General features: G+C 38.7%; 1 protein-coding gene across 2 annotated transcripts in view; it reads left to right on the top strand.

The window, feature by feature from the left end:
- The window catches only part of LOC131036649 (ATPase GET3B), a 155745-nt gene that overhangs the window by 47124 nt on the left and 93589 nt on the right, over window positions 1-15032 (top strand). For both annotated transcript variants that reach the window (XM_057968585.2, XM_057968586.2), the window contains exons 5-7: window positions 3714-3788; window positions 3936-4004; window positions 4098-4163. In XM_057968585.2, the coding sequence (XP_057824568.1) occupies window positions 3714-3788; window positions 3936-4004; window positions 4098-4163 (210 nt within the window). The remainder of the gene's footprint in view (window positions 1-3713; window positions 3789-3935; window positions 4005-4097; window positions 4164-15032) is intronic.

Below are 15032 nucleotides of genomic sequence, written 5' to 3'. Positions count from 1 at the left end.
GGGCAAATTGGAAAATTGAATTAATCGGCCAATGAAGAGCTGGGCCACATTTCTGCGCTCATGTGTGAGTGGAAGATTGGAGTCATGGCTCAGTTGGAAGCTGGTAAGCAGCAGTTTTCATAGGGTTTAGGCGCTGACTGTGGATCTGGGATTGACAGGTTTCAGAGACTATAATTAGAAAAACGGATGGAAAAGAAACATTCAAATGTGTGGATTATGAATTTTTGAGTCTTCTTTTGCCACGATTTTGGCAATTAGCAAAGTTAATGTTAATGCACAGGAGCTGGACGTTCCTCCAGCACTTACAGTTTTTACTCAATACCCTGCGGTTCCCTTCACAAGCCACAACGTTAGTGTTTGAGCATTCTTTCTTCAGGTTGGACGTATCTCCAACACTGATTGGTAGTCGCACAAACCAAAAAGCCAGCAAGAGCAGTATTCCTGTGTCGCAGAGTTTGGAAGTCAAGAATCGAGCATTACCCAGGCCAGACCTACCTTCCAGGTGTAGAAAACATGAGTTCCAGGAGACGCATATCCCATTGAAGTATCAACGCTAAGGCTGAAGGCACAAATTCAGGAATTGGTTCATCCCTGGAGACGGGTTCTCTTGGCTAGTGAAGATGATAAGTTGTGTCTAAGACACCTATGATATTTGCATGTGTTTCTAAATCTCAGAAAGGAGGAATTCCAGTTATTTGCAATTAACAGTAAATGGTCATAGTAAAGTGGAACAATCAGAAATTGCTGCAGACTTCTAATTTCTGGTATTGTCTGTTCTTCATCAATAAATCCATTTGGGTGTCCAAGACTTGTCTGGTATGTTCCTCAGTCTTCTCAGTCTTCATAGTTGAATTCGAATGGTCTTGTGCCATAAGGAAAATCCTTTGTAGTAGGTAAAGATTTTTCGCCTCATTCTGAATACATCTCACAAGATTCTATTGTTGCAGCACATTTCTGGGGATCATGATCTTTGTGACACTATTGTACATAATCCTAGGTATAGTAGGATAATAGTTTTTTTTCTAGATACATTAGAAGCTGAACAATCATCTTGAAGATGAACTAAACTATTTTATATTTCATATTGTTACATATGTGTTTTGTAATTTGTATCACTTTTTTGTTGAAAGAGAATTGGGTTTGACTTTTCAATTGGCAATTCATTTTGCAATCCATTTCTTGGGCTAGCATTGGTATTAGAGTGCTAGGGAAAATTTTCATTATCAAGCAAAACATTCATGAAAAATTATTTGCCAAAATTTTCAAAATTTTGATCTTTCAAAAATTTGAAACCCTAATTTTATTTTTCATTCCATTCATGTCTTCGTTTGAATCCCCTAAAACATCTACCAAAAACATCTCATTATCTCCATGATGTCATTTCTTATAGTGTGCAAGTCATTCGAATGATGTGTGATTCATATCAAGTTAATAGTATAATTTTATTTAGTTTGTATACAAAGTTTTGTTGTATTTGTGTGAAAGTTTTGGAGCTTGTAACATTTCCATTATCCTAGTTGCAAAACATGTTTCAAGATTGTTCCACATTTTTCAAACTTGCATAGCACTATTTGTTTGTCTATTGGTTAGGGCATTGTGCTTCTTTATGTGGTATGACTACTAGCAAACATTGGGGTCCTATTGCAACTTGTCATTTAGGGGGGCTTTCGTTCTTTGTCTTGAAACTAAAAGGTTAGTCTTTGGATCTAATTTTTGGGCATGTGAAAGTTGAAACCTTGTCCAAAGGAATTTGCTTCATTCTGTAGAGTGCTTCTTCTCAAGGCAACAAAGGATGTAGTAGAGCTTTGAAGTGATGGACTATAGGTAAAATGTCTTTGATTTGGGCGTGGAGAGGGGAGTGTTGGAGGAGGTGCAAGATTGTCGGGCTATGACCCAAAAAATAAAATGTTGTTGGTGGGAGGAAAATTAATCTTCAAGGAAGATGCTAGGTATTTGTTAAGACCATGTTGGCCAAGGCCATTGCTCACCACACTATTGTTGCCTTTATTTTTTGAAACATTAATGCTCGCTTTCACTTTGCTCATTGACATTCATTTTGTCACTTTGTGGGTCATATGTTAAAAAAATTACAAAATAGGAATACGACCATTCACTTGCCATGGGGATATTGTAATATATGTCTAGCTAATTGTAAATCTTAACATCTAATATAAGTAACCCTATCATATTAGTACTGCCTTCATTTGTATCATTGGCTTTGAGGTCATGTGGAAGTATCTTGGTAAGGGACCAAGGACAGTTTGTGATGTCTTTCAACTAGCAAAAGAAAATGCACTTGCTATAATTTTTCATTGATAAGGTCACTGTAACAACATGTTATGATGCACAAATTGGGGCTGATAGAGTAGTTCAAAGGATTTTGATGGAGCTCTCTCTTAGAATCTTCAATTCATACATGGGTGAACTTTTTTGTTTTTTGTTTTTAATTCCTCTTCTTTGTTTTCACAAAAATGGAAATAGAAGTTGAAGTGAATTCAACAATTTCAAGAGCAACTGATGTGTTTCGTGGGCATTAAAGAAACATGAAATTTACAGATTGATTGGGAAGACTACTGCTGAATTGAACTGACAGACAGTAGGAGGCCTGGAATTTGAGTTAAGTAGGTGTACCAACATGGTGCAAAGGTCATGTGAAGAATTTCTGGAAATAAATAAATTTAGGGTGTCAAATCTATAAATTCTTCACACAAAACCTCTTGTTATGTTAAGGTTGAGCTATTACTTGCTTCTCACTTGGAACAAATCCTCACATTGAGGACCAAAGCTAATTATTTTGGTCCACTTCCTTCGGGGAGCTTATTGATGCTTTATTCTAATAATACACTAATGTTGTGCAAGTGTCTCTCTATTTTAATGTCATTTACAGGTATTGGAATGGAATTGATCAGTGAAATAAAGAGAATGGAATTATAGAAATATCCTTTCATAGGCTGGAGCCAAGTTAGAAAGGAAAGAAATAAATCAAGACATCCAATAGAGAATAGTATAGGAGCAGAAAGGATACACACAACTAAGGCCATAATGTCTTTGATTTAAGATTTAATTGGTTAGTCAATATCTATTTGGTTCTAGAAAGCCTTTTAAGAGGGTTAAACAAATATTTTGTGGAATGGGCAACCATCCCATAAAAGATTGTATTCAAGACCTTGGAAATGACAATTTTACATGTTTATATAAATGCCAAATGATCCGTAATGTTTCTGTAGTTACATATTGATGCATATGCGTTGTTAAACTTAGAATAAAGCTTTTTCAAGGATGGTATCTGCAGAAGCTCTTATGGATAACCCTACAAGTTTATCAGATGCTATCTTGATTTTATTATCTTTTTTTGCTAATATACTTGAATGCATTTGTCCTATGTTTAGACAATAAAAATCATAAACATATTTGTCTACACATTTGTTGATGTTCCCCATTAGCATTAGATTTGTATATTGGAAGTTTCAGAACACCAATCAAGTATATAATGCTGCTCACGGGGCTATCTTTTTTCAATATCATTGAAGTTTTATTTATGGTAGCATGCTGCTGATGCAATTGAGATCAACCATTTGGCTTTTCGTTTTCTAAATCTTTTTCGGCATTTCAAAAGCCTTTGCTTGGCATCATCAAAAGTTTCAACCAGGGGCTTGATTATTAATTTCATTTGTGTAATTAATGACTAATGAATTTCCACTTTCACTATCAAGTTAGGTGAACTGAAGTTAGGAGAGTTGCTTGATACACCACCTCCTGGTCTCGACGAAGCCATTGCTATTTCAAAGGTAATTTAAGATATTATTCAATTGTTTGACTTTATTGTATTTTTGGCTTTTGATAATGTTTAAAACTGGTGGACAAATCTTTGCTAATATGGTGGTTGTGATTGATCATACATACATAACTTATCCTCTTTTGAAAATCTTTACTAGGTGATGCAATTCATTCAAGCACCAGAATATAACATGTTTACCCGTATTGTATTTGACACCGCACCAACTGTAAGTGTCGAGTTTCAGTTGTTTTTTCTCCCTCTCTTTTACAACAGATGACTTTGTATTTAATGGATTTATTCTGTAAATTGCCTTTGATAGGGACATACACTTCGGCTTTTGTCTCTTCCAGACTTCTTGGATGCTTCTATTGGGAAAATCCTAAAGGTATTGCAACACGACTAAAATTTTGGTTACTGCAATTTCACTTAAAATTATTTTCATGAGCATTGAGCTTTTATTGTATTTGTAATGCAGCTAAAGATTCTATTCCCATTTCTTAGAAGTTCAAGATTAAATTGAGAGAATCACACCCTTATATCATCTAGGGACTCTGGTTTCATTTTGCATTCTTGCATATTTTTTCTGTAACTTTGCCCTTTTAGGCCATTGTGTAGCAAGCTGTTGGCTATTTCCTTCATATTTATTATAGCTTTCTATCATCGATTTCTCTCTCAAGTAATTCTTTGGAATGTCCTTTTAATATTTTTGAAAAGTTATGACAGGCTGCTACTCCTGGAATGCAAGTTTTGCAATTTCGGATGCAAATTTTTTGTGTTTTAACCGGCTTTTATGGGGTTTAATTGCGATTAATCATGAAAAAGTTGTTGACCTTTAAATCACCACTGGTGCCGATTTGCAATTAGTCGCAATTAATTGCGTCTGATCGCTGACTTTTTCTTCTAACCCATAGAGTCAAAACAACTCCTGAAGAACAACTCTGCAACCTGAGGTGCCTTGTACTTATATGATATAGAAAAGAAACGTGCATATTTGGTCAGATTGCCCACTACCACATAGGTACAGTGTCTGCCCTGTACTCTGACCAACAATAAAATCCATGGATATTCTCTCCCACTTCTGTTAAATCCCTCATCGAAAAAGTTATGCTTTTGGTGTAAGGCACCCTACACACCAGAGCATGAGTGTCCATTGAGGCCTAAGGCCAAAGCCAAGCAAATGGAATGGGTTTATGCACGTGATGATAAGTCTGATTTTTCAGATTAGCAGACTGAGGATTCAGAGACAGAGAAGGCTTCAAAAGTGTCTGAGAATGAGTTAGAAGGCAAAGGACCCACTATGTGCATCTCTTCTTTACCTCGAGAGGGTACTTTCAGGATGCGAGGAGTGTTAGCAGGGCAGCGAGTCATCACCCTCTTTGACACAGGTGCCACACACAACTTCATTGATGAGAAGTTGGTAGCAAGGTGTGGGATTTAGACACAAGAGTTTGAGGGAGTTCGAGTTAAGGTGGTAGATGGTTATGCACTCACATGTAACAAAATGATTACTGACCCCCATATGCGCTTGAGTGACTATTGAGTTTAAGGCAGATTTCTAGCTAGTTAATTTGGGTGACATGGATGTAGTGCTTGGTATGACTTGGGTACACGCTATTGAGGAGCTTACCCTTAATGTGAAACACATGGAGCTGAGATTTGAAGCCAATGGGAGGAAACATGTGCTCAAAGCAATTACAGATACGAGCTTGCGAATGATCTCTTTCAGGAGGATGGAGAGATTAATTCGCCATGACCAGGTGGAGTGGGCAGCTGAATGTAGAATAATGCCTACTCAGTTGGAGCAGCAGAAGGTAGATTATCCACCAGATATACAGGACTTGTTGTTTAAACACCCCAAGGTGTTTAGTGCTATTCCACCAGGTAGACCACCCGATAGGGGTATTGAGCACATCATTGAGCTCAAGGAAGGAGCCAAACCTGTCATGATTACACCCTACATGCATGCAAAGAAAAAGAAGGATGAGATTGAAAAAACTATTAAGGAGTTGTTGGATATGGGTCACATTCGACCAAGTAAGTCTCCTTTTGCTTCATCCGTGGTATTGGTTAAGAAAAAAGATGGTACACTTCGTATGTGCATTGACTACTGGGCTTTAAATAAGAGAACCATCAAGAACCGATACCCCATCCCACGCATCAATGAGTTGGTCGATGAATTGCATGGTGCTTGCTTCTTCTCGAAGATTGACTTAAGGTCTGGATATCATTAGATTCGGGTGAGGGAGCAAGATATAGAGAAAACAGCTTTCCAGTGTCACTGTGGTCACTTCGAGTTCTTGGTTATGCCTTTTGGTTTAACCAATGCGCTAGCGACATTCCAGTCCGTTATGAACCGGGTATTTCAGCACCAGATGAGGAGATATGTCTTGGTATTTTTTGATGACATCCTGGTGTATAGTAAGACATGGCAGGAACACTTAGCTCATCTGGATACAGTATTGGAAATTCTAGAGAGGGAGTCCTTGTATGCCAAGGAGTCCAAGTGTGCATTGGGTCTGACAGAGCTCTTATATCTTGGGCACATCATCAGTGCTGAGGGGGTACAGATGGATCCGGATAAAGTCCGGGCTATTATAGATTGGCCTATTCCAGAGAGTCTGACATAGCTTAGAGGCTTCATAGGATTGTGTGGTTTTTACAGACTTTTTATCAAGGGTTTCTCTCAGCAGGCAGCACCATTGACAAACTTGACGAAGAAAGGGGCTTTCATTTGGACTGATCAGGCACAACAGTGTTTTGAGAAGTTCAAACAGCTGATGACCACATGCCCAGTGTTGGCTGTACCAGATTTCTCCAGACCGTTTGAGCTGCAGTGTGATGCATCCGGTGAGGGGATTGGTGCCGTTTTGATGCAAGATAAGCACCCCATTGCCTTCAAGAGCAGGAAATTGAGGGGGCCTGAGCGTACATATAGCATCTATGACAAGGAAATGTTGGCCATAATGCATGCTTTGGCCAAGTTCAGGCAGTACTTGGTAGGGTGTAAATTCAGCGTAAAAACAGACCATAACAGTTTAAAACATTTCCTTGGGCAGCAAGATTTGAATGATCGCCAGCAGAAGTGGGTGAGCAAACTGCAGGCGTATGACTTTGACATCACCTATGTCAAAGGGAAGAATAATGTGGTTGCTGATGTATTATCACGTAGGCCTCATTTGAATGCTATGATTGAGATTACAAAGGATTGGAGGCATTTGATCGCAGCAGAGTATACTAAGGATTCATGGGCCTCTAGCATTATGGATGGTACAATGCAGGGTAACAGGTACTCCATTGTGAATGATCTCATCATTTACAAGGGGAGAATATTTTTGGTACGAGGTTCAGAGATGAAGAACAGGATTTTGAGAGCTTTACATGATTCTCCTATGGCAGGACATCCAGATTATTATAAAACATATAGACAGATTAGGGAGCGATTTACCTGGAAGGGCCTCAAATCCGACATTCTTCAGTATGTCAGAGAGTGTCCTGTTTGTCAACAGAACAAACATGAACATACATATCCAGCAGGTCTTCTCCAACCGCTTCCCATTCTTGATAGGAAGTGGGAGTATATTTCGATGGACTTTATTATTGGATTGCCTAAAGTCCATAGCAGGGATTGTATTTACGTAGTTGTTGATCGGCTCACAAAGTTTGCTCATTTCTTCTTGATCCTAACTACCTATTTAGTAGTTCAGGTTGCAGATCCTTTCTTCTGAGAGGTTTTCAAACTTCATGGGTTACCTCGGACTATAGTCAGTGACAGGGACAACATATTCATGAGTCATTTTTGGTAGGAGCTGTTCAAACTTAGTGGCACCGAGCTCACCCCTAGTACGAGCTACCACCCATAGACGGATGGCCAGACAAAGAGTGTGAATAAATGGGTGGAAGGTTATCTCCGGAACTACGTAGCTGGGCAAAAACGGGCATGGGTAAAGTGGTTACACTTATGTGAGTACTGTTATAACACTACTTACCACATGTCCATTGAGATGATACCATTTATGGCCTTGTATGCGTATGACGCACCCAACTTTCTAGATTTGTTGTTGGGTGATAGCAGAGTGCCGAGTGCCAGGGATACTCTACAAGAGAGTCAGGACATTGTGAGATTGTTGAAAGAGAATATAAAGAAGGCACAAAACCAACAGAAACAATACGCTGATCAGAAGAGGGTGGAACGATCATTTGATGTAGGAGATATGGTGTACTTGATGCTGCAGCCTTACAGGCAATCCACTCTTAAGAAGAGTGGTGCAAAGAAGCTCAAGCCGAGATATTATGGGCCATTCAGGGTTGTTAGGCGCATAATTGAACTACTCGTGACTCGGCTTGACTCGCCAAGCCCCTGGGAAAAAAACTCGGAAAAAACTCGGGAAAAACTCGAAAAAACTCTACGAAAAACTTGGCAACTTAAAAACACGCTTAAACTTAGTAAAAAATGCATTTTTTTGCAAAATTTAATGAGATGATGCATCCAATGAGTCAATAAATGATAACACAAAAGAAACAAGCTGATTCTAGATATATTTAAATGCAAAGTGTCTACAAAATCGCATCCTCATGAGGAATGCTGATGGCTAGAAGCCTGGAAGCAAAATAGTAAATTACTAAATAGTTTTTGTAAAAACAAAAGTAAATACATCATTACAAATTACAATTACAACTTCCTCTTCGCAGCTCTAGCAAAAACATGGGGAGAGGTAGAACTAGAGGGTCTAGACTGTCTAGTCATATAAGTCTGCTGTGGGACTGGGTGTGATTGTGCCTCCTCACTCGGTATGGTTGATTGAGACTCATCCTCCATCCTGGATGAAGCTATGTCTCCACCTGCCTCTGGCACTGGCAATGAATCCTCACCCTCATCCTCATCCTCCTCAATGTCATCCAGCCTGAAACCAAATCCACCCCCCTCCTCCATAGCCTGCCTCTCCAAATCAGTGATGTCAGTGTTGGAAAACAATGGAGGCTGCTCCTGTGATGTCCAATCACTGTAAGGATCTATATCATCCAAGTCAATTGGACGACCTTTTAGTTCCTCTACCTTCTTTACGCGCAATCGAAGATTATATTGCTCGTAGACAAGGTCATTGAGCCGTTTCTGCGCTAACTTGCTCCTCTTCTTTGTGTGGATTGCTTCAAACAAGCTCCAATTGCGCTCACTATTGGATGAACTGCAAGGCTGACATAAGACTCTGAGGGCAAAGTTTTTGAGATGTGGGGTGTTTCCACCCCAATTTTGCCACCAAGCATCTGCAAAATAAATAAATTAGAAAAGTTAGAAAGTAAAGAGAAAAGAGAAAACATAATTTATCAATCATTTTAGTGTTTAGATCCCAAAATCCAAATGGCAAATGTTATACCTGGGGTTTGAGTGGTTTTTCCTCTCCTAGCTAGCTTTGAAGAGAATAGCTTACCCCTTCCTCCCTCATAATTTTGGAGCTCACTCACAATGAGGTCTCTCTCCTCAACATCAGGGACCATCCTCTCAATGCATGTATTGAGGCCCTCGATGACTTCTCCATTCGAATCTGAGTAAGAACCCCCGAACCTAAAACGAGGGTTGAGGAAGTACCCTGCTGCATGAATGGCTTGGTGGAGTTGATTGTTCCACCTCCTATCAACAATTTACCAAATGGGATCAAATTTGAGCCTGTCCCCCTTGTAGTAATTTTTGATAGACTCCTTGGCCGTATCCATGGCCTCATAAAGATATCCCATTGGGGTTTTATCCCCATCCACCAAGCGAAGAACTCGAACCAAGGGCTCTGACACCTACAATTGAAAAATAGAAATTACAAAAAGATCAAAATTTAAATAATGAAGTTACAAATTAGTAATGGGAGACTTGAATCAAGAATAACTAAACTTTAAAAATTAAAGTTTTGAAGTAAGTTAGTAACAACCTTCACAATCTCTGCAGCCCTTTGTGCAAATTGGCTGTCGAAGACTATGCATGCGACAACCTCTCCTTTAGGCTTCTTTGAATAAGGTGAGTTAAGCCATTCTCCACTCACAAACATTTGTTTCAAAGAAGTCAATGCAGCAAGAATGCTTTGCAACGTCAAGAAAATCGTTGCAAACCTTGTGACACCAACTCTCACCAAATCTTTCCCTTGCGTGTGTTGTCTCATCAAATTTAGGACCCAAGGGTGATTGTATATATATTTGGTGATCCTCCTTGCATCTTCCACAATTGGAGTCACCCACTCAAGTTTTCCTATGTCCTCCAAAAGAAGGTCAAGGACATGTGCTGCACAAGGTGTTCAAAAAAGAGTGGGGTGCCTCTCTTGGAGGATTCTTCTTGCAAAAGAAGAATTTATTCTTAAGAAATATGCAACCAAGTAAAACAAAGCCCACAACAAATGAGAATATTGCTAATGCCTAAAGGTGATAATTCAAAAGGATTCTACCTGCTGACACATATGTTGCTGCATTATCTGTGATGATTTGCACCACATTCTCTACCCCCACCTCCATGATGACATGCTTCAACATTCCAACCAATGTTTCTGCATTTTTCACCTTGTTGGAGGCATCAACAGATTTCAAGAACACTACATTGTCCTTGCAAGCGACCAAAAAATTGATGATGGTGCGGTTCTTGCCATCTGTCCACCCATCAGGAAGAATGGTGCAGCCATAATTTGCCCATTCAATTTTTTGATCCTCCATCACTTCTCTTGCCCTAGCAACTGCATTTGTGAGCAACTTGTAAGTGCAAAGTGAAATTAGGTCTTAGTACACAATTTTGATTTAATAAACAAGAAATCTAAAAAATAATTAAAAATGAAATCAAGTGGACTATGTAGTAATTTACTAACCTCCCACTCAAATCCCTGCGAGAAGGGGCCTTGTACCCCTTTCCTGAAACTGTCATAGCAGTCACCAAATTCAGCCAATAAGCATTCTCCCCCACATTGAATGCAATGTTGTTGAAGTACCAAAAATCAGCAACTGCAATGTCAGTTTTCTCATGTACCTCCTTATTCCATCCAGTGGCCTCTAATGATGGTTGTGCTCCAGGTGTGTTCCTGGGCACAAAATAATCACCTATCGACCCTGATCATTGTGATGGATGTGGAACAGTGCTAGGTACTCTACTAGAGGAAGCAGAAGCAATGGACGAGGTGATGGTGGGTTTGCGGATACGTGGGCCATGCCGAGAGCCCACTATGCCCTCAAGTGCTTCTTCTTCCTCTTCAAGGTCAATAGAAACACCTTGAGATTCAGCTATGGCTGATCTCATGGCTAGCTTTGCCCTCTCCCTTTGCAATTTCTTCTCTTCCCCAGCTGCAAGTAGGGCATTCATTTGTCTTTTTATTTCTTCATTGGTCCCAGGGCATGCTCTAGCATCATGCCTATCTATTCTTGCAAGGTGGTATTTGAGGCGGTTGATGCCTCCATGAAGTATTCTCTCACACTTTATGCATATAATTGACCTAGGATCGGGTCCCTCATAGGCATACCTCCATGCCCCATCTCTAGCACCTCTAGGATGGGTGCCTATATATCCAGATGGGCATGGATCTAGTGGCCATTGCTCCCTTGCCATGATTAATGCTTACTTAACCTACACATACAAAGTTAAACAAAAAATTAACATTTTAGTTAAACAATTCAGTACTAAGCAAACTATCTACATTAGTTTAAATAAATTTAGAAATCATTCGAAGTTTTTTTTTTTTTAAAATAGGGTTTGAATTTTTTTTTGAAAACTAGATTCTTCAAAAAAATTGTGAAAATTCAATAAAACTTGTGTTAAATCTTGTGTAATTAACTTAGAAATGATTTAGACTACCTAGGAATCATTTGTAATCAATCTAAATGCAACAAAAAATAAACAAATTGTTTTAAAAAAGCATAGAAAAAAAATTAAAAAACTTACTTGGGAATCTGATTTTCCCTTCAAATCCCCTTCAAATCCACTTGGAATCACCCAATAATCACTCCAAATCACCTTGCAAGCCCTTCCAAGTGAGTTTCCCCCTTCTCAGCCCAAAACCATACCGAAAAACAAAAAAAGAGTATTTTTTGCCGTTTTCGGTTATTAGGCTAACGCGGGCGAGTTTTTGTTTAAAACTCGCTGAGTTTTTGTTTAAAACTCGTCGAGTTTTTGTTTAAAACTCGTCGAGTTTTTGGCAAAAACTCGCCAAAAACTTGGCGAGTTTTCCTGGCGAGTAGAAGTCATTACTACTTGCCAGGTGCAAAAACTCGGCGAGTTTTTGTCACTCGCCGAGTTTTCGGCAAGTGTGTCATCTATGGTTAGGCGTGTTGGAGAGGTGGCCTATGAGCTAGAGCTGCCGGCAGATGCGAAGGTGCATAATGTTTTTCACGTGTCACGCCTTAAAAAGGCAATAGGACACCATGTTGTTCCCTCCACAATGCTACCTCCTTTGGGGAGATATTAGTACCTGGTATTAGTACCTGAGACTATTATTGATTACAGGGAGCGTAGATTGAGAAACAGGATCATCAGGGAATATTTAGTTAAGTGGAGAGATTTGCCGGTAGAGGATGCAACGTGGGAGAGAAAAGATATCTTGTAGCACCTTGAGTTGAGATTGCTTGAGGCCAAGCAATTTTAGGGAGGGCGTATTGTAATGTCCCCTTCTTGACAGATAGTTGTAGCAGAGGATTAGCCTATCACGTGACCCTCGTAGGCTAATGAGGATGGTTAGGGGGTCTTTTGAGGGTTGTGACTTCTCCAGTGCTCAGAGTATTGTGGATTTGCCCTTCGTTCGACCTCATTTGGACTCCATTTGCCATACTTACTATTTATAGTAAGTCGGAAGCTCATAGAGATGGACTCTTTCTATTTTTAGAAAGTATTTTTGGTCACATGGGGAATTATGAGGAGAGATACTTCCTTCAGACGATATGATAAAATGTTGTGTAATTAGGGAGATATTAATATTTTTGTGACCAAATTAATATTAATTCATTAAATGGTCCATTATAAAGTTATTATAACTTTATAATAAATCACTTAAGTGAGGGTCTAGTCATCATGAGAAGGGGCCAAATATTTAATTAAATTTATGAACACATTTCCCAAGGTTGGGCGAAATATTAATGATTTCAAGTTATAACATTTAATGTCAATTAAATGCCTTTTGGAGAAAATCAAACTTGGGAGAGAGGAGTATAAAAAAGGGCTTCTTGAGAAAATCGATTCATTCTTGTTTGGACATTTTGTGAAATTGATTGAAGTTTTAGAGCTCTGGGAAAAGGTGAGGGTTCTTGCAGATTTTCAGAGGTTTGGCATTGGAGAGCGAGGCGGCTTCATTGCAACAGTGATCTGAAGGTGTGAGAGATTCATCTGAGGACACTTACTGGTTGGCTTCAAACAGAAGTCAAAGTGGATTGATTGTGGCATCAAATATCTTGGGATTTCTTCAGAAGAAAGCAACAGGGAGTCATTGGCAGATTAATAAAGATTGTACAATCTGATTTTTGGTGTTCACAGCTGGAAACAAGGCATGAAAATCTTAGACAGTTCGATTTCCCACAAAGGAGTTGCAATAAATTTCGATTTGGACAAGGAGGAGGGCGGCTAGCAGCAGTGAGGACTATGGCCTTACATGCACGACCATCACTCATTCATGATTGGTGATTGTAGCTGAATCTTGTTGCTTTTTCGGCTGAAAGGCATTATTTCAAAATCTGATTTAAAAACTGGTATGCAAGTGTCAACCATTATGCTAGAAACCATTGAAATAAAATTACAATAAAGGTTGTCTATCGATATTATTGTCTGATCAGTATAGTTTGAGAATTTCAGAATTTACTTTAAAGTTTATGTGTTTTCTTTTTATCATTACAAACCCTCAAAACACAAAAAAATTACAAAACTCCAAAAACAAACAAAATCAATCAGTATTACCTTCAGTATTCATTAAAAATTCAGTGGTTGGAAGACAAGGGGACTTTACAAAGGGTGGCTTCACTAGTCAACCTTTTCAATAACTCCCACTCATAAATAATTAATAATCTAATAATTATTAGATTATAATTATTTCAAATGGGATATGCTTATAAAGCATATAATATATAAGGTTTTATAACCTTATATTAGAACATTATATGTAAATGTTATAAGGATGTGATCCCTAATAACATTATGTTCTAACAAAATATCATGAAAATTCTGAGAATAAATTGTGCTTATGTCAATTTGAAAATCCAATCATTAAACAAACCAGATCTGACCTTATTTATACTCTTGAGGGGCTGCAATACAATATGAGAAGTCTGAGCATAATTCTGATATAAATCTGAGTACAAAAAGCTCTAATCTGCTGGTCTGAAGATATTGCAGTCATCACACATGCTGGTATTTTTGCACATATCTGAAATAACATCAGTTACCTGAATGCCTAGTAATGTCTTGTGATGGAATAAGATAACAGAAAATATGCATCAGCAGCACTGTTCAGAATCAGTTCAGAACATGATAATTTTCTATGCACCAAGGATGGTTAAACCCATGTTCCACTGTTCAGACCTTGTCTTTGCTTCCCTTTCAAACCCACATCTTGTCTATGCTTCAAATGAATCCAGAGAACTGTCAAATAACTCACAGCAGCCAAGTAGAAGTAAGGATAAGCACCACAGAGATTTCCTACTGTCATACACCCATAAAAATATCTCAAACCCCATTCTTTGCAGATCTGCATCTAGAGCATGGGAAGCATTCTTGCCCAGCGAAGAGGAGATATATCATCCAAAAACAGGTCAAATAAATCCATGGCCTAGCTCAGCACTTAATCTTTTATCACAAACAGCTTCCAGGGATTCCTCACTTCTTTCTTCATGTTACCAGCAAGAGTCCATACAAACAAATCGACCTCTATTTGGTTCACATGTCCATCACAACAGTATTATCCAATCGCCTTCATAAGTATCTTCCATGAATGGCAACCATGAATGTTAACCATTAAAAATAGTATTTCACATACATAGCATTCAAATAACATGCCTAAAACTCCCAAATAAATCAATCTGAAATTTGTCTTTAACAAAGAGTTTACAAATTTTCTAAATACCTCAATCGATGAATATAGCTGCATAATCTGAGTGACTGCCAAATCACGAGCTGGGGAAGGATCTTGCACCACCGAAACTGATCTTCTCCAAGGGTTTTCCTCCTCCAAAGGCCAAGATGAACCAAGTTCAATCTCCAAAAACACACGGGTCTCAATTAGAGAAATAGAATAAACTTCAATATACCAAATTAGCTCTC

This window comes from Cryptomeria japonica, chromosome 1, assembly GCF_030272615.1.
Source record: "Cryptomeria japonica chromosome 1, Sugi_1.0, whole genome shotgun sequence".
In the NCBI taxonomy this organism is placed as follows: Eukaryota; Viridiplantae; Streptophyta; class Pinopsida; order Cupressales; family Cupressaceae; genus Cryptomeria; species Cryptomeria japonica.
Note: the sequence above shows the minus strand (reverse complement) of the source record. Positions and strands in the feature narration are given on the sequence as shown.